Here is a 21,283-nt window from a genome sequence, read left to right as displayed (position 1 = left end):
AAAACATTTGAGTGCATGATGAAATGTGAATAATATCCTTACATAAAATGCATAATGAGAAATTAAATATATTGCTTGAAATTATTTTCAATCCAGAGACAGCATAGTGATAAAATACACGTTCTACTTTTTAATGCATGGACAATAGGTAATTAATGTTGGTGAAATATCACAACTGAAATGACATGACAGAGCCTAAAGTTTATTAACTGAAGTATTCTGAAACAGGCTTCTAATATTAATACATCTTTTTGCACAAGTGTGGAACATAAACTGCTGAACTGCAGCATTTTCATCCAATGTTCTGGGATCTAAAGCTATATTTCTATTGCCAGAATGTTCATCATTTAAGGTAAAATCATCTAATAATGCTGACATGGCATTCCCATTTTCAGGAGAGTTAACCGGTATAATCAGCATTTGGTGGCCTCCATTTGGTGTAGAATCATGTACAACAGAAGTGTCTATAAATGACTGATCTCCAATTACTTTAATATGTATTAGTTGACATATCCCATTTTGGTCTTCAAAAACCATCATAATAGTTTGTACATTTTGGGAGTTATTACCTTTTGGACAATTAAATTCCAACTCTCATTTCAGCAAGGTTTCATTTTCAGTCTCCCTATTTCCATTGTTTGCATTATCTCTGCTCCTTCCAAATGATACATGGACCAAAAAATTTTTTGCATCTGACTGACTGTGCTCATTTTGAAAGTTGTAAAAAAAAAAAAAAAAAAAAACTGAACCAATTTTTCACTAAAAGCTTTTCTGTAGCGGATAGAACTTGCTGATTGCAACTATCAACTATTGGGAAGATTGTTTTTACTTTCTCATGTTACTAAAAAGCTACACATCCTTATGTTTCAAGTATCAGCCAAGTTTATTTGCCACCTTTCTGAATTAAAACTGATTCACTCCCTTGCTTTCCTAAACACACATCACTTCACTGAATTAGCACTTGCTTCATGGCTTCAATTAACTGATGGGCATTCCTGATGATATGTATTAAGTTTAGGATTATATATCTTTAGATTGCCAATAGATGGCGTTAGTGTTTGTTTGTAAAAAGAAACTGTGATGTCAATTATGTATATGTATCAGTTCGTCTTTGGTGTTCGTGAATAAATGTTGTGTGGAAGAACGCTCCTCTGTTTATTACTTTAACTGCGATCCAGTCTGATTTATTAGAGATTTACACATATTTTGTTTATGGTGCCTGCAAACCGGGATTATTACGAACCAGAAAATCGACAGACTGAATATTTCGAAAATGGAGGGCGTTCTTGAACATTTGAAAAAGAAACGATCGGTTGCTAGACAATTAACTACGAAACTGATAACCAAAGTCGAATCGAATTTATCAAATAATATTCCGCTAAATGAGAAAATTGAGATAATCGAGGATTTATATGAACAGTTAATTGAGAAAATCAATGAACTGAAAAGTTTAGATTCAGAAATAGAAACGAAAGTAACTTCGGAGGAGATTGAAAATGAAGTTACCTTAAGTCAAGAATACCAGGATAAAACTGTTATATGGAGAGGAAGAATGCAACGATTTTTGAAGAAGAATTCGGAATCTTCTAGAACAGTTCATCAGAACGAAACGGCTAATGTTGCACTTCCAGTTGAAACGAAAACAGTGAAGTTGCCACGTCTGCAAGTCGGAACTTATTACGGAGATTCGTGTAAATGGTTAGACTTTTGGAACCAATTCGAAAATACAATTCATAATCATGGTGGATTGAGAAAAACTGAAAAATTTGCGTACCTAAAATCCTTACTTGGAGGTAATGTGCTTTAGCTGCCATTTTCGGTTTCGCTTTAAGTAACCAGAATTATGATTCCGCAATAGAAATATTGAAAGAACGTTTTGGAAGACAAGATGCTGTTATCACCTCGCATATGAATAAATTATTATCCCTTGAACCAGTGGGAAACATTTCAAATGTTAAAGCACTGCGTAAGCTGTACGATGAATGCGAAGTCAACATTCGAAGTTTAGAATCGTTAAACTTTACTTCTGGAAGTTATGGAAATATTCTCTGTCCTATCATTTTGCAGAAATTTCCAGAGGAATTAAATTTGGAATTTAATCGAAGTCGAAATATGGAAGCAGGATTTGATATAAAGGAACTTATCGAATTCTTAAAAAAGGAAGTTAACTGTCGAGAAGCTGCAAGTTTAATGAACTCTGCGAAAACGAATCAGAAACCATACTTTCGTCAAAATGAACAACGCACGAAAGTTTATCCGAATTATAAACCGAAAGTTCCGACTGCTTCAGCTTTATCAACAATTGGATACAAATGTGTATTTTGTGACAAAGAAGATCATACGAAATATAAATGTACTGAGGTGAATGCTGATGAAAAACGCAACATTTTGAAACGTACAGGAAAATGTTTTCTGTGTTTTGGATGTAAACATTTAGCTATCAACTGTAAGAACACACAGTTTTCCTGCAAAAAGTGCCGCGGTGAACATCATGAAAGTGTGTGTGTGAATCCCGCATCAGCTGTCTCCAGTGCAAAAAATAAGGAAACCGAAACATCGGCGGAAATTGTTCAAAATTCTTCTGCCAAAACTGGATCTAATATTATGTTTCAAACGGTGTATGCTGTGGCTGAGGGCAGAAATAAGAATTGTATTGTGAGATGTCTTCTTGACGGCGGTAGCCAAATCTCTGCAATTCGAGAAGATTTATCAAGAAAATTACAGTTACCAGTGAAAGGACAAACTGTTTTAAATCTACATACCTTCGGTGAAAAGAACGGGAAATATTGGCGTCGAAAGAAAGTTGAACTTACGCTCCGAAATATTAATGACCCTGAAAAATCCATAAATCTCGAAGTCATTGAAATGCCAGTCATAACAAATGCCGATATACGAGTACCAGATGTAGAAATCAAATCCAAACTCCAAGCATTCGGCGTCACTTTGACAGACTGCGGCGGCGCCGATGGAATGAATAATATTTCCGTTTTAATCGGCGCGGACATTATGTGGAAAATAGCAAACGAAGAAATAAAAAGGATAAACAGAAATGCCGTAGCTATGAAAACCTTGTTTGGGTGGTGTATACAAGGCAAATTTCCTTTATCAGACTTTCAAATCCATGATGCGTGTTTAAACGTAAGTGTAGAAGAGAAACTTCTAAAAAGCGTCGAATCGTTTTGGAATATTGAATCTATAGGAATTAAAAATATTTCTGACGAAGAACAAAATGAAATGGCCTTGCAAATATTTAACAACTCGATTACACAAAAGGGTGATAGATACGAAGTTAGACTTCCATGGAAAGATCAGAATGTGACTTTAAGAGACAGTTTTAACAATGCTGAAAGACGGTTCTTAAATCTGATCAAACAATTTAAATCAAACTTGAACTTTTATGCGCAATATAAAGAAGTGATTGACTATCAGCTTAAGGAAGAAATCATAGAAAAGGTCGATCTTGGTACTCCATCTGGGAGACGAACTTACTACATACCTCACCGTGCTGTCATCCGTGAAGATCATAATTCTACGAAACTTCGCATTGTTTATGATGCTTCTTCAAAGGAAAAAAATCATGAATCTCTAAATGATAATTTACTACAAGGACCAAATCATCTTCCTGAACTTTTGAAAGTTTTAATAAATTTTCGACTTCATCGAATTGCATTTACGTCAGATATTGAGAAAGCGTTTTTACAAATTTCTGTTGCACCTGAAGATCGGGATTCAATGCGATTTTTGTGGATTGGTGAGAATTCAAGTTTGAGCAATCCGAGAATTCAAGTTTATCGGATGTGTCGTGCAATATTTGGAGCAAAATCAAGTCCATTTTTGCTGAGCGCTTGCATTAAGCATCATATAAAGAAATTTGAAGACATCCATCCCAGAACTGTAGAAAATTAGAAAACTTCATGTATGTTGACGATTTTATTTGTGGATCAGATACGGAGGAGGAAGCTATAAAGATATATCATGAAGCCAATGATATAATGAAAAAGGCACCAATGACCAAATGGAATTCTAATTCGGATACTGTAAAAAACCAGTATAAATCAAGTGACAACTTCGTTAACTTTAAATTGCCTGACTGTGATTCCCCCTCAAAGATTCTTGGACTTCAATGGGATACAATTAAGGATATCTTCTGTTTTAATGCACAAGACGTTATTGATTTCATCCAGTCAAATGACCAAACAAAACGCTGTGTTTTAAAAGCTGCTTCAAAAATCTTCGATCCTGTTGGGTTTCTTGCTCCATATGTTATTCAAGCAAAAGTTCTGTTTCAGGATTTATGGCTGAAAGGTGTTGATTGGGATGAAATTATCCCACCAGAATTGCAAGACAAGTAGAATAAATGGTATAGGCAACTATGTGATCTACCTAATATCCAGATACCTCGGTGGTATTTTCGTGATGTTGATGAAACACTGGAACTACATTGTTTTTGTGATTCATCTCAAAGTGCTTACGGAGCAGCAGTGTACGTGAAATTCCGTAGCTTAAAATATTGTGGAACAAGTTTAGTGATAGCCAAGAGCAGAGTGACACCCCTGAAAAAATTATCTTTACCAAGACTCGAGCTCATGGCAGCAGTGTTAGGTGCAAGACTTGTAACTACAGTCCATGTGCATTTTACTCAAGCTAAGATTCATTTATGGACAGATTCTCTTATTGTGCTTCATTGGATAAAGAACTCACCACGGCGATGGAAAACATTCGTACAAAATCGAGTGTCTGAAATTCAAGACAAAACATCCCTGAGTATGTGGCATCATTGTCCTGGCTCAGATAATCCAGCCGATAAAATTACACGCGGTGTTAAAGTGAGTGATCTTATAGTAGATCAAGTGTGGTAGCATGGACCTCCATGGCTTCATCAAGATAAAATAAATTGGCCTAAAGTGAACAAGCATTGTAGCATAGTAGATAGTGTTCAAGAAAGAGTTGTGACTCAAGTTACTAGCAGTGTTCAACCTTTACAACCTGTGTTAAAAATAGAAAACTTTAGTGACTTAGGTAAACTTTTAAGAGTCATGTCATATGTATTTAGATTCATTAATAATTTAAAGTCACAGAATAGAGTGATTGGTCCTGTGACCAAAAATGAAATATGTAATGCTATGTGTTATTGGATTATCTTATCACAAGTGAGTATTTTTTTGAAGAGTTGAATGATGTTAAATGTAAAAAACCATTGTCTCATAATTCCAAATTGTTTGGGTTAAATCCAGTAATGGATGAAAAGGGTTGTTAAGGAGTTGGAAGTAGATTAGTGAAATCATCATTAGATGTCGATGAAATTCAGCCTATAATATTATCAAATAATTATTTTTCTCGTTTAATTATTTTGAATTGTCATGAAAAGGTACTTCATAGTGGTGTAAATGAAACTTTAGTGCAAGTAAGGGGGAAATTTTGGATTTTAAAAGCCAGACATTTTGTAAAATCTGTGTTACATGATTGTAGATTTTGTAAAAAATATAATGCTAAAGCTGGATACGAGATATCGGCTCCTCTTCCTGCTGATCGAGTGGAGAAAGCTGAACCATTTGAGGTATGTGGCATAGATTTCGCTGGCCCTTTGTATTTAAAGGATGGTACAAAAGTGTATATTTCATTGTTTACCTCTGCAGTGACTCGAGGAGTCCATTTAGAATTGTTATCAAATTTAAGTACAGAGTGCTTCATTCAAGCCTTACGTAGATTTTTTGCACGTAGGGGTATTTGTAGAGTTATATATTCTGATAATGCTAAAACCTTTAAGACTGCTGATCGTGAATTAAAATATTTGTATAAATTATGTAAAGATGAAAAGGTTCTAAATTTCCTTGGTAAAAATGGGTTTGAATGGAAATTTATTGTAGAAGGTGCTCCTTGGTGGGGCGGATTCTGGGAACGTTAGGTAAGATCTGTAAAAACTTGTTTAAAACGTATCTTAGGTAAAGCTTCTTTATATTATGAAGAACTGTATACTGTCTTAGTTGAAGTTGAAGCTGTTATTAATTCTAGACCTATAACTTATGTATACAATGAACCTGATCCTCTTTCACCATCTCATTTTATAACTGGATCTAGATTAACTGTTTTACCTTCACCTGAATCTAAACTAGAATCTACAAGATCTCAGTTGATTAAAAGATGGAAGCATAGGCAATTAACATTAGAGCATTTTTGGAAAAGGTTTTATAAAGAATATTTGTTAGAATTAAGATCAGTCATGTTTTCAAAACCTCCAAAGAATTCTCCCCTGTTTAAAATTAATGATGTTGTACGAGAAGATAATGTGAAACGCTGTAAGGATTAAGGAATTATTTCACGGAAGAGATGATAGAATTAGATCTTGTGAGATTCAGTTAGATAAGGGTGTTGTTAAAAGACCAATTGAAAGACTTTATAATCTTGAAGTTCAATAAAATTGATGCATCCGTTTACGTTATGGGAGGGAGTGTTAAGTTTAGGATTATATATCTTTAGATTGCCAATAGATGGCGGTAGTGTTTGTTTGTAAAAAGAAACTGTGATGTCAATTATGTATATGTATCAGTTCGTCTTTGGTGTTCATGAATAAATGTTGTGTGGAAGAACGCTCCTCTGTTTATCCAGTCTGATTTATTTTGTTTAATATGATTTCACATCTTAAGTAAACAATGTAACAGTTTCTTCTGGGAGAACAGACATTTCTGTTGAATCAGGAACTTCTGGAATGCTTAAAGATACAACACCATCCTCGTTAAATCTAAACAGAGGTTGCACCTGGCTAAAAATGAAAATATACAGTTTAAATATGCTAACTATACCATGATGTTAAAAAATTTGAAAACACTTGACCAATTTTACAAATTACTGACATTTTAAATAACATTTATTTCTCTTCTAGGCAGACAGAAAATACATATGCAAGTAGTTTTTATTTTAAATTTTTTAATATAAAATAATTTTAAAGTTTAAGAAATCAATTTCAATCAAATAAAATTAGATCAAGAAATTTGTGTGTTTGAACTGTTATGCTAAAAGGGAAAATTTTCATAGTGGCTCAAATGCTATGCACCTTCAAAATAAAAAATACAACTATATTATATTCATACCTTCCCCCTTTTTATATATGATATTCAAGCTAAAATTATATGTATCATTTCTGAGAAGAAATTAAAGGAAGAATATAGCAAATTAAAAAGCATGAATATTAGCATATCCTCAAAGATATGCTAATATTCATTACTGTATTTATACATCTTCATTTCCAGAATAAAAATTTGCTACAAATAAGCAAACACAAAAAGACAATTTTATTATAAAGTTAAAACTTGTTTGATAATGTAGATATTATAATATTTGAATTTCAAACTAAGGAAGGATTATAACCTGCAATATTTAGTAACTGTTAACTAACTGCAATATTTCTGTCCTTCATTACAAGATATAAGTGGGCTAGTAGCATTCTACTAAGAAGAGTGCACTTCCACAAAGTGCACCATGATTCCATTTTATCTAGTAAATTATTTTATCTACACTGGTTATCATAAATTAAGGAAAAATCACGATTACTGAAAAAGTTACATGTAGAATTTAATTAAACTTACCCACAATATACAGCACATAGTAAGGTATCGAATAACATAAAAAGAAATTAGCAGACAAATATGGTAGTATAGAAATTAGCACATGTATAAAATGAACAAATCGAAGGTGTCAGTTTGCTATAGGAAAAGTACCTTCAATATGGAATATGATCGCCTCTAGAAGCAATACAGCACATTCAGCGCTGTGTGATGCTTTCAATTATGCGGTCTATCAGTTCCATAGGAAGCGAGAGCCATTGCTCTTGCAAAGCAGTTGCAGGCGCAACAAGGGTTTGAGGGGTGGATTGAGAGCAGCTAAACATCTCCCTAAAGCATCCCAAACGTGCTCGATAAGATTCAAGTCCGGGGATCGAGCTGGCCACTCCATGCACATAATTGTTTCCTTGTTGAAGATAATCATCTACGATGTGAGCCCTGCACCTATTTCCCCAGCATATGGGAGCACATAAACATCAAGGATTTCATTTCTATAAATCTATTGGAAAGACATGGAGGTCCAATATCCCTTGGAAAGACATGGAGGTCTGTGTGTCCACCCAAAGACATGCCACCCCAAACACAGACACTGTCTCTTTCACTGATGTTTGACGGAAGATAACGGGTTCTAGGTTCTCTCCATATCAAATAACTCGTACTATCGCTTTCTAGACTAAACCTGGACTCATCCGTAAAGAGAACCACCCTCCATTGATCAGGCGTCCAGTGGACATGTTGTCGTGCCCACTGAAAACAGTTCCTCCTATGGTGTGACGTGAGCGGCACACAAATGGCTGGTCGCCTCGCATACAGACCACCTTCGTGAAGCCTTCTACGTATAGTTGACATTGACACAAACTTTCCGGTGGCTGCAGCAAGGGAGGATCTAAGAAGAGTCGGAGTAACGGTTCTATTCCTGCGTGCACATAATGTCAAATATCAGTCATCGGCGCTCATCGTAGCAGTTGGCCGTCCTTGGCTGAACCTCCTAGATGCCGAATCTGTGGTTTGAAATTGCCTCCAAAGTCTATGAACCACAGAAGGACTCACATTTAGCCATCTGGCCACTTCTGTTTGACTTTGTCCTGCCTCTAGTCTCCCAATGGCTCTCTATCGTAGTTCTGCAGGCAAATGATGCCTGGAGGTCATTGTTACAAATTGGCTATCTCAGATTTCTGATGCCACTGTCACAGTGAAATATGTGGGTTTGCTCTCAAACATGGACTTTTATGCTCCTTGCAGATGACATATTCTGAAAGCTGCACCGCTTATTTGCATATCGAAGTTTTACTCAGCTACTCGTACATGGTAACATATTCAAATTTTACATGGTTTGGCTTATTTTTGAGGGAGTTATCGCTATTTTTGTGATTTTTCCTTAATTTATGATAACCAGTGTAGTAATTATTTTTAATCTATTAAATTATTTGTATCTAGTAAATTAAATAGAAAAATAAATTGCTACTTGTGTAGCTGCAGAAGCTGTTCGCACATTTTTTCGACGATTTTCATTGTAATTACAGAAATATTTTACCTAACGTTTTTATGTTTTAAATGTTCTGTTTGATAATCCTTAATCTTCACTATCTTTCTGCACTGTATTTCTACCTTTTGTAGTATTGAAAGAGGTATCTTATCCCATTGCTCACAAACAGCTTTCAAGTCTAAGGAGGTTGTAGGTCGATGCTTGGACAACCCACTCTCCTATTTACAATAAGTATTAATATTAATAAGTAGTACAATAAGTACTTACAATATACTTGAAACATAAGTCCAAAAGTGCAAAGTTACTCTTGACATCAGGAGATCAAGAGATTTAACAAGGATCTGAGTAAAGGGTATGGCCTTGATACCCATTTCTTGTTCCATTTTTTTTTCCCAGAAAATTAACAGTAGATTTTGACATGTCACTGTTTTGTCTTGATGCATTTCTACTGATTGATCACACTGTGTGTAAAGAGAAGATATTTCATGCTTGAAAACTGGATATAAAAATGTTTTTGACAATATGTGGAATTGATCTTATGATTTTTCTCCACTCTCTTTATTTTTAATTTGCCGTTATATGAAAACCCAGCTACAATCATGAATCCCTTAGAAAAACTTTCTTTGCATTCCTTGAACCATATTTTAAGATTTTTTTCTTTTCTTTGATGATAATAAATGGATCTCTTTTTATTGCAGTCATTTAAGTACACCCAAGATTCATCTATAGTGAAATTTTTTCCATTTTTATCTCGATATATGTTTCTGATAAAGAACTCCGCAGTGCACTTTGCGATATGTCGTGGATAAAGATGATGCACATTATGTTTTTTCACCTTTTCAAGATTCAAATCAGCATTAATCATTTTGCTTACAGTTGACACTGAGCACTTTAATGATTTTGATAACCCTTTGACTGAATGATTTTGATAAACCTAATCCTTTGACTTGGTGTATTTTCTTTTAATATTAAATACTACTTTTGCAACATTCCATTTTCTCCTTGAATATGTACTTGAAACAATTTTTCAACTTAAAACTAAATTTTGATGTTTCCCTGCCTTTATTGTTGACAATATTACCTATCGTAGCTTTAGATATAAAAAAAAACCATGGCTTTCACAGCATTTTGTAATAATTAGATATGAAAAATTTTCTTCAGAAAGAACATAAACATAGCCTTCCATCCATTTCTTCTTTAAAACAAATTTTGCAAGAAAACAAAACTGTCAAGTAGCAAATGATAATTTATACTTTCAAAAATATAGCTGCATTAAAAAAATTTTTTGTTTGTTTTTTGAACTGAGGGAAAAAGTTAAAAAAATATCTAAAAACAAAAGTTTCTTGATCGTATGCTACAAAAACTAGAAGAAATATAAGGAACGATAATTTAAGTAAATATACTAGTTCTGTTTTCAGCAATGGTTTCAAGAGGCTAAAATACAGTACTCAGATATCAAAAATCAAGTGGCTTTCAAAATAAAAAATCAACAAAAGAACGTTTAACTGAAAATTGTTTCTAATTATACTGAAATTTGGAACTGAAGAAGGGGGGAGGGAAAGGGAATCATTAGTGCAAATGGGCTATTAGTCTTGATATGATTTTGCATGGTCTATTGCTAATGTCATGTTTCTCTTTTCATTTGAGTCTGTAGCCATTCGGAAAAACATAAGATACTATTCTTTCCCATTTAATCTAGCTGTTATTAATTAACTAAACTATTTAAAAGCAATAGATGCTTTAAAATGTTTTTTTTTTTTACTTAATCTGATTGATTTAAATAAAAATGTATTTAATTCATGTTATATCTAGTTGAAAACAAAAGTATTTTATAGAATTATTATTACATATTTAGTCTTGAAAAGCGATTTTAAAAGTTCATAAAATGAAGTGCCCTGCAAATATAGGAAAAAGATGGATGTTTAGAAAAATGAGAAAGCATCTTGTCTACGAAAAATTCAGCAGAAGAGATAATATCTAATACAAATCAGAAAAAAAAAAGAAAGAAAGAAAGGAAAAACGAGTATACTAACAAAAAATCTTTCTTTCAGATTTTTTAAAAAATTTACAAAAGATTTTACATGTCTAAAAGTTTTTTTTTTTAACGTTTTTTGTGTTACCTTTATTTATTAAATATCATGTTCTTCACACTTAAAACCATAAAATTCATTTCAACAGCAATATCGCAAAATAATTTTAAAATGAGCATATCTTTAGAATTTCTGATACACACTCTCCTCGTGTGTTGGAGATGAAAAAAAATCCCCCCATACAGTGTTGCCATTGTTTGAAATCATAGAGTTTCTTAATAAAAAATTCATTAAAATGTTACAAAATATGAAATCGATACTAAACAAATTCTAAATTTGTGCTTCCAGATGGCCATATTCTGAGGAGGATTATGTTATTCAAAATTTGATGGCTCTAGGTATCATTGTTTTATCCCAATGTGAAAAACATACATACATTTATGCAGATTCTGCATTATTTAATTTCTTTAAATATAACACAGGGTGATAATATTTGGTGGCAACAGTTTGAAAAGTGATACAGACATTTATAGTGAATCAATGCAAAATGCCAAAATGAAATTAACAGCCCTTATGAACACTGGTCAGCACAGAAATGAGAAATTTTTTAGAAGTAATATGCTGCATACAAGCACAATTCAGTATGCCTACTTAAGTGTCTTTCAAAATAGTGCTGAGAAGCCTTATGTAATGAGAATACAGTGCAATAAATTTCCTAATAATCATATCAGCAATAAACATATATCCATGATAAATAAAATAAAAAAGTATCACAGACACTTTTCATTTTCTTTACTACTGCAAATGATTGTCATTTCTTCACCTACTACTCTACTACAAAGCAATTGAAATGTCCAAAATTTTTAATTAAAAATTTAGTTTTCCTATCAAATCATAATATTATTTGCAATTTTTTTAATTATACTTTCCAGGAAAACATTTTGCAACTGATAATTTCTGAGTTTAAAATTAAGTCTGAATATTTACAGTTCATAAATATGAAGAAATAAATACAGGAGAATCTATTAATTGAGACCTCTGTCGACCAGCCAGCTAAAGAAATCATTGGGATAATTTAGTAACATAAGAAAGGGCAAACAAAAATTAATAACAATTATGAATTTCATCAGCAGCTTTTATTAGCATAATGGGTCATATAATTGTCTTCCTATTTTGCATGTCAGTAAAAAAAAAAAAAAAAAAAAAAAAAAAAAAAGTGGTTTACATGTATTTAAAATGAAGAAAAATTAATAGCCAATTAATTCATATCAAAGAATAAAAGGAGGATGTTTTGAAATGCAGAAAACAGAGAAGTAATTTTTCAAGTTTTGAATTGAAGAAATCACTTACAGAAGAGACCCAGAGAACAATAAAAATTGCAGCAATGTTGAAAATGATGATGAAATGAAAAATGTAAGAATTAGAGATACCTTAGTTTTGATTTATTTTTGTTGCAACAAAAGACATGAGGGCTCATTCCCTAAAGGGAGGCATTGCCATTTTTAGTTAGCTGTAAATTGATTGAGAAATCGGTGATGCATCTTAGAACTTATTGGTCCTTATCGTTTCATTCAACAAGTATAATGAATGTGCATCTTAGTTCTCAATGGTAGATTAATTATGTGTTTACATATATTTATAAATCAAATAAGCAATTTTGTAAAAATTTTCTATAGGGTTCAGTGTATCATAGATTGACTATATCTGATCTAAATTAATTTATCAGTTTTTATGTTGAATATGTACTCTTTTATTTTATAACTAATAAAAACATTTAAAACATGTAAGTAAATTAACAATGAGTTTAGTTTCATGTTGCTGAGAAATAAAAATAAAGTGAATCAATAATTGGAATATGGAAAATTACAATTTTAGTTCACTTGAAACAAATATTGAATTTTTACAAACTAATAATACCACCATGGCAGAATGGTTAAGACCACTGAATATCAGTAATTATATCAGCCAAATGAAAGGGCATGTTTGGGTTTTTTGTCATTTTTCTCATGCGTAACATGAATATGAATGAACCAGTTTCCTTTATAAGGTTATCTAAGAAGGCATCCATCCTTTTAGGCAAGATAGCCTTGTGTGTCTTTGCCATAATTAAATAATTGGATTTAACCTTATCAAATATTAAGTATCAAAATAATCATAGAAGTAAATATAAATACTTTTATGATTATTTTATGACTATAGGAAGAACCCGATTAAGAAATTTCGGTACCCTAGATGGCATAGTATTCTTTCAGTCCACCCAATTATCTATTTTTCTTGCTTTATATGTGAAAAATGCGATTATAAAGGATCATAAAATAATTTTGAGCCCACTAAAATAAGGAATTTTAAACCTAAGCCTTGTTGATCAAGACCATATTTAAATTAAAAATTTTACTTACTATGATTGCCTAGTACATTTATGAGCATCGAAACAATCCTGTGATTCAAAAGTATCCCAGCAACCAGCACAAAATGTTAAGGTCCCTCCTGGTAGGTGCGAATCACTGGATTTTTCAACTTGTTGAATTTGCTGAACAGTTTGTGTGTTTGGAGAATAATTTTCTTTTGAATCTTCAAATTCCATTTCTGGTTTCAGCAAAGTTTCATTTTCATTGTGCTTATTTTCATTATTCGTATCATTTTTTTGTCTTCTAAATGATATATGATCCCAACATTCTTCAGTTGCATCTGATTGAATGTGATCATTTTGAAGATATAAAATGGACTGATTTTCTACTGGAAGATTTCCTGCAGGATGTGGAAGAGCTTGTTGATTGTTACCACCAACATCAAATATATATTGTTCAGAAAACTGTTGACCTTTTGCATGATCAAGCAAACAACCTGATGTTTCTTGCATTGTAAAATTTTCTTTGCATTCTTCCTGAATCAAAATTGATTCATCCCCTTGCTCTGCACAAAACAAGTCACCTCCTTCAATTTCCTGAGATGATAATTGTTCCACATCTCCAATTAACTGATGAATACTCATCATGGAATTAAAATTCATATTCTGATCAAAAACTGCAGCAGTTTCTTCTGGGAGAACAGATGACCTTCTTGAACTGTGAAATTCTGAAATATTTACAGACACAGCATCTCTCTCGTTAACTCCAAGTACTGGCCCTGACACAGTCTGATTTGTGGGAAGAACCACTTGTCCTTGGCTAACGAAAGAAAAATTACAGTATAAATATTACTATAATGCACATACATCCTAAAAATTAAAAATTAATTAATCAATTTCACAAATCACTGATATTTAAAATAACTTATTTATTTCTCTTCAAGAAGAGCATATATATACATAGGGTGATAGAAATCAGTAATTAACTAAAATCTAATAAAACAATAATAAAAAAAATCAATGCATTTAAACTTTTAAATCCTAATGTATTTCAAGACAGCTTAGAAGTTTTACCCCTAAAAAAATAAAACATTAGCATTATATTTGCTTACATATCTTTGTCCCATTGTTACTTTTGCTGCCCCCACTGTTTAGAAGATTAGAAAAGATATATCAATAGAAGAATTAATATTTATTATTCAAAGGTTATATTTATAATTTTTTTTCAATATTATTCTTTTCACTTAGTGACCATTTATCACAACTACGTAAAATATTAAAGGATGCTCTGATAGCGGGCTTCCAATACTGCTTGGCAATTTAATTTACCTGAAATACACTCCACTCATTGCGACCAACAGAAATGGGCTGGTAATGTGTATATCAATTTTCGAATTCCCTGACTTTCTCCGGTTTTCCCGGTAGCGTGGCAACTCTGATTTATACTGAGAAAATCCTTAGCAAGGAAGGAAAGGATTTATCTATGAAGGTACTTTAAATACAATGAAAATAAATTTAACAATTAACATACATAGTATTTGTGTAATAATTAACAATTATTTTGTAATTGTAATTTGTGTAAGTAATAAACTTAGTAATGTACCCTATACTGAAGTAAAAAAAAATTAATTGATTAAACATTGCTTGAATTAACATATAAAAATCTGCAAATGCTAATAGTAGATTAAAAAATCTCATATCAAATGGCATTTATTAAGAAAAACCTAAGACCAATTAAATGTAATAAACAAAAGTATATATATATAATTCAGATGAAATAAAATTTAATAGGAAAAACTACACAGAAAAATCATAAGGGTAAAGGAATTTTCCTAATTTAGGTTTCATTAACTCAATAAATTTCATTTATTGTTGGGAAAATGTTCCTGAGTAAAACATTAAAAATTAATAACCAGGAGATAGGTGATCTACCAGGAGATGTGATGAAAAACTTGGAGAGCCGGCAATAATGGATTTTTGCTAAAGACTACCTTTTAGAGGTAAAAAATTATTGTGAACATTCATCCCACATCCCAAACTAATTCCTGACATAGTAGCTACTGAACATTCTGAAATAGAAAATTATTTTAATGAACTTGCTCCTGTTCAGACTTGTTCTAATCTGACAAGAAAAACCTGTTGAAAGACTCATCATTAAGCACAAACTTTTGTTGAGAATAGATTTTGAAATAGCTCGAGCTAATTAGAAGATTAATTAATAATTAACTCGAGCTCAAAGTTAAGAAAGAACAGTAGGTTTATATGCAGTGCTTAACTGCTTACCCATAAACATTCACACATTACACATTTATAAAACATTATACGCTGATTTATATATCATGCACATTTATCTCTATTTAACAGATTTTTTTAAACTATATGCACTCTATTATTTTGTACATTATTTAAGTCAATAAAATTAAAACATGCAAACAAATTAATTAATAACTTAGTTTTATCTAGCTCATGAATAGGAACAAGATGAGCCATATAACTGGAGTCTAGATAATTGAAGTTCTACTTGACTACAAATGAAGCCCGACTTTTTACTAATTATTAAACCTTGTATGATTATCTTACGGCTAATACAGAGTCTGATTAGGAACTTCTGGGACCTTAAATGCTGCATTCTTCCAGAGACCCCCAATACCCACCTTCTTTGTTTCTATAACAGGAAAATAGAATAACAAGCCATCATAGGATGGCTTGGGGCTTTAGGCATGGGCCTTGTCAGCTTAGACAAAAACCAGATCCTGGTCATAAGTACAGTCCTTCAAATCTTAAAATAGCACTTCTAACAATAAATACCTGAACAAAAAATGTTTGCTTACTTTGCATGCCCAGTACATATATGAACTTGAAAATGAGCCTCTGATTCAAAAAGATAATTGCAACCACAACATTGATATTGATTCATCATTGGTGGATTTGAATCAATAAAATCTTCAGCTTGCTGAAACTGTATTCCTGCAACTTGTTGATTCATATTTAAATGAACACCTCTGTCCATTCCATAAAGACCACACTTTCGACCTATTAATTAGAGATACAGATAAAAATAATTACAATGTAGGTATGATTACTTAAGAGAGAAAGACGTTTTAAAGCACATATTTACCTAAAAAGCCTGTTAGACACATATTGTTTTAAAATTGATAAGCATTTTCTAAATGAAAACTGTTTGCAAATTGCAAAAATTGTTGAAATGCATGAACCCATTTTATTTGCAATCAAAAACAATTTATGGCTGAAATTTAGCTAATTCTTTTTATCTTTTCAGTTAACAAATTTGCTTTTATGCTTCTCTTTCAGCCTTACCAATAAATAAATAAATAAATCTATTTACTTAGTAAACAACATATAAATTTTAACATCTTATTTCACTGATTACCTTTTTCATAAATATTTTTTAAGGAGTTATATTGTTTTTGAGGACCAGCTGTGGCAGAATGCAGCCTGCAAAATATATCTATAATTTTAAAATACACCTCAGTAGTAGCCCTGCATAAGAACTATGCAATTCTCGAGTAAGGACTTGAAGTCCTGAATAGATACTCATTAATTCTTGATCCTATGTATTAACAATTCTGCATAAAATACACAAGTAAAACTTTATTTGGAATAAGAAAGAAATGGATCTCTATATTTCCGCCCCAAAAACAAAATACCAAAGAATAAACAGGTATGATACATACATTAAAGAAAAATGGAATTTGTAAAATAATGAAAATATACCTTGATAAGAATTTGTCTTTAAAGCAGATCTATCACAATGAATCTTCATGTGATTGACTAATGCTGCCTTCTTTAAGAAACCTGAAACAATACAAAAAATGTAATGAATCAAAAAAAGAGAGAGAGAGAGAGAGAGGAAGAGAGGTTCAAAGAAAAGAAAAAAGACCAAAGAATTTTTTACATACACCATTCTTAAAATATGAAACTCTACCTCCAGTTACAAATACTAAAGTTACTGATTAATACTTTACAATTTCTTTAAATTTTGAAAAAAAAAAATGATTTTCTGCTGAAATTACACAATACTGATGTTAAATTAATATTACAGTCAAAAGTCGTTAATCCGGACTCATTGAGACTTCGGCGATTCCGGATTATCGATTTTTCCAGATTATAGATCAACAGTTTAAATCGCGTAAGGTGGCATGCAGAAATTCTAAAATTAAAAATATGAAACTGTAATTTATGAAATAATAGGTATCAAAATTTACAAAAAAAAAAAAAAAAAAAAAAAAAGCTTCATATTTATTTGTTTACTTTATTAAACATTTCTTTCAATGTAAGTTGTTTAAGTTCCTTCGTTTTATGTGATAATACTTTCTCTTTAATTCTATAAACAGACATAATTTTTTGTTCAGTTACAAAGTTCCGCTGTTCAAGTCCCGTTAATTGCTGTGCCGAGAATACCGACTAACTTGTCAATCGAAATTTTTTCGTTTTCACTAACCTCTCTGTCACATTCTTCATGTCTTTATCCATTTTTTGCAGCAATTCCACTTTTTGTTTGATGGACATCGAAACATACTTTCGTTTTGTACGATCCTTCGGGAGCTCCAGATTCGGAAATTCTATTTGACATAATCGAAAGTTCAAGTTTACTTTTATAGTATTGCTCTTACAGTCTGCAAAAAATAATAAGCCGGATCCAATTCGAAAATTAAGGAACAACGCAATCATTAACATTAACTGAAATAGATAATTAGATAATTTTAGCTTACACCGTTCGTTATATATAAAACGCGCACGCGAAAACGTATTCTGCGCTTGCGCACACGCAAATGCGCAGTCGTAAGAGGTCTTATGCCCATGTGTAAACGCCTATGCGCATGTATCAACGCGGCGCATGTGCAGAAAGTTTTTAGCTTTGAGGTCCGGATTATGGGTGTCCGAATTAACGACTTTTGACTGTATTTTATCAATTATTACAAACTGCAGTTTTATAGTAGTACCTTAGAATAAGGGACACCCACCAGACCAGACATTATGTCCCTTAAATAGAGGTGTCCCTTCTTCAGAAGGGGCATACTAAAAAATGTAATTATAAATTCAGGTTGTATCAAGCTTTAAATAAATGATAAATAATTAAGTAACATAGTCACACATATTTATCTGAATTCCAAGTTATTGAAAGTTATGCATTGCAAGCATGTGTTTCAATGTGGATATTAAAGTTATTGATGACCTTAATTCTTCATTTTTACCAACAGTTATATGAATATTTTTAATTGGGAGGTGTATTTTAAGGTCTTTATACACTTTTTTATCACACACATTTAGTTTGACTCTTCTTTGTCTTCCTTATTGCTTTCCAAGCTATTTTTGTTAAAGCTCATATCTTTAACTACAGAGGAAATAAAAAATTTTATGTTATCATTGGTGTCTTCAGTACAAACATTTTCATCAATTTCTAAATATTCTTGCATTTGAGCACTACCCCTGATTTTGAGAAGTACAAAAGTTCATTATCTTTAGTAGTATTCTTAGCTCTTGTATTGAGGGCCCTCGAAAATTTCAAAACCTGCATTTTTAAAACAGTGCTGAACACAATTTTGTGATATAGATTTAATATCCTTTGTTATCCATTGAATGGTGTTCAATGCACTGACACATTTGGCAAGCTGACTGCTGTTTCTGTAAGCAGCTCGGCAAAGAACATGCTGTAAGTACAATTTTCTGTAGCAAACCTTAAAGTTACTAATTATACCTTGGTCCAAAGGCTGTAATAATGATATTGCATTTAGTGAGAAAAACACTAATTTCACTTTTACATTTGGTGTGTGGGTTGGAAAATTCAAGAAATAGCAGTATCTTCTTATTTTTTCTAGACATCGTTTCATCACAAGCAATTAACCATTCTAAAGCATTATCCGTGACTTAACCTTCCAGCACACACGTATGCGCAAAATTTACAACAAATTCAGTTTTTATGCACATTTTTCGCATAGCAGCTTTTCCGTAAAAGTTATGACACGCACATGTCCGTAGTGAAAATTCGGAAAAATTTTTTTTCTCAAATATTTTCTAATTTTGTGTTATTAATTGCCATGCATTATTTTAATCTGAATACATTTGGCTCTGTAAATTTTTTATCAGTTTTCATGGCAAAAAAATATGTGCAACCAGCTGATTTTGCTCTCATTCTTCAAGAATTATCTGATGAAGAAAAGGAACACAAGGAAACCTTTGGGTGGGAGAAAAATAGTGATTTCTACCAGGTGTATTTCTACCAGGTACCAGGTGTACCTACCAAGGTGTATTCCATTTTTATTTGTCTATACTTGCATTTGATGAATATTAAAATTAACTTTGATTTTAAAATATAATTATTAAATGATAAATTAAAAATATTCTATAATGAAATACATCATTGCATTTCCATCTCACTAACATAAGAAATTAAAAACAATTTACTTATATTTGAATGCGATATCATTTGTATTTTGCAATAATAATACTAATATTTTATTTCTTAACAAATTTATTATTAATATTCACTCATTTCTGTCATTTTTTGTGCCAAAAACGGTAAAATAATGGATGTTGTAAAAAATATGACGCGCGTGTGCTGGAAGGTTAAAGTAGTAAAAATGTAAAGTAAGTTTATTGTGATATTAGTTAAAAGTAACTTTATGTCTTTGTTTAAATTTATCTAACCAACCATTTCATGCTTTGAAGTTCTGTAATCCCAGACTTTCCGGAATTTCTTTTGCCTTTCCTTGCATTAACAAACAACTTACAGGAATACTATTTGCTCTTAAAGAACACGACCATTTGAACTCTACTGTATCAATTTCACATGCTTCACTTTTTCTAAATTTTACAATACTGGAATGTTTATTTTAATTAGTAATCCATATTTTTATTTCTCTTCTACCCTTTAGCACATGACTTCATTTTCATTTAATCTTTTATCTTTGAAACCATGCTAAATACTGTATCTAAATATAGCACACAAGTACAAAACTACACTTCTTTTGCCTCCCAGTCCTCATAAGAACTAAGAATGATAAAACTTATTTTAATGTTAATCTTTTTCTCTTTGAAGCCATGATAGATAATGTATGTAAAAATAACACCCATGTACAAACTACATTTCTTTTGTTCCAAAAAATTTGTTACACTTCCTTCACGAAATAACAGAAGAAAAGTGATTTGTATACAATTTTTTAAATGCACATAAGTATTTTACCTTTTTTGTAGACATAACTAAGACAAAAAAATTGCAATTCCTTAAACTATTTCTCGAAACACGTAAAAATCACAGTGCTCAGCATCCAGACGAACAAAATAACAACCATAATCATGCTTTTGCTCATTGGCTAATATACGCCAGACCCCCAGTGGTGCTTGATGCTCACTAGAGAACTGAAACATAAAGTTTACAGACACATGTGCTCTCACACACAAAGCAGAAATGTGCCATAATATCTCACTGATGAAACAACTTTATTTTTTTTTATATGTAGTCTACAGAAAAACCAAGCACATTCAAGCACCAAAAATCACTTTTTTGGATGCAAGCAAAGTATTAAGCAACGTTACACATAGACAGTAGGAAATTTTAAGACTAAGAGAAAGTCAGAAGAAATATGTTGTAAATCAGATTGGCAAAAGTATGGCGAAAAATCGGGAATGTTGGCAACTCTGTTGCATGAATAGTTAAAAAATTTCAAAATCTTGTGGTAAAATGCTAACAGGAAAATTACAAACACAAGTACATATGGTAAATTCATTTTACCTAACCTATGGGATTAAGATATTTTATTCTGTAAAACAGCTGGTATTTGATAGCTGGTACTTTTTATGGCCTGTAATATATCATGACTCAGAATGGCAGAGGAATGCT

At 31.9% G+C, this 21,283-nt stretch overlaps 1 protein-coding gene across 1 annotated transcript in view; it reads right to left on the bottom strand.

Moving 5' to 3' along the window:
- Positions 1-6,545: 6,545 nt before the first annotated feature.
- Positions 6,546-21,283, bottom strand: part of LOC118197742 (uncharacterized) — an 84,261-nt gene continuing 69,523 nt past the window's right edge. The window contains exons 15-18 of the mRNA XM_035369283.2: positions 17,158-17,238; positions 16,254-16,455; positions 13,475-14,242; positions 6,546-6,760 (exon numbers count right to left, since the gene is read on the bottom strand). Coding sequence (XP_035225174.2) covers positions 6,640-6,760; positions 13,475-14,242; positions 16,254-16,455; positions 17,158-17,238 — 1,172 coding nt within the window. The 3' untranslated portion in view covers positions 6,546-6,639. The remainder of the gene's footprint in view (positions 6,761-13,474; positions 14,243-16,253; positions 16,456-17,157; positions 17,239-21,283) is intronic.

This window comes from Stegodyphus dumicola, chromosome 3 (genome assembly GCF_044657685.1).
Source record: "Stegodyphus dumicola isolate Sdum_Otavi_A_Nest chromosome 3, ASM4465768v1".
Lineage (NCBI taxonomy): Eukaryota > Metazoa > Arthropoda > Arachnida > Araneae > Eresidae > Stegodyphus > Stegodyphus dumicola.
Note: the sequence above shows the minus strand (reverse complement) of the source record. Positions and strands in the feature narration are given on the sequence as shown.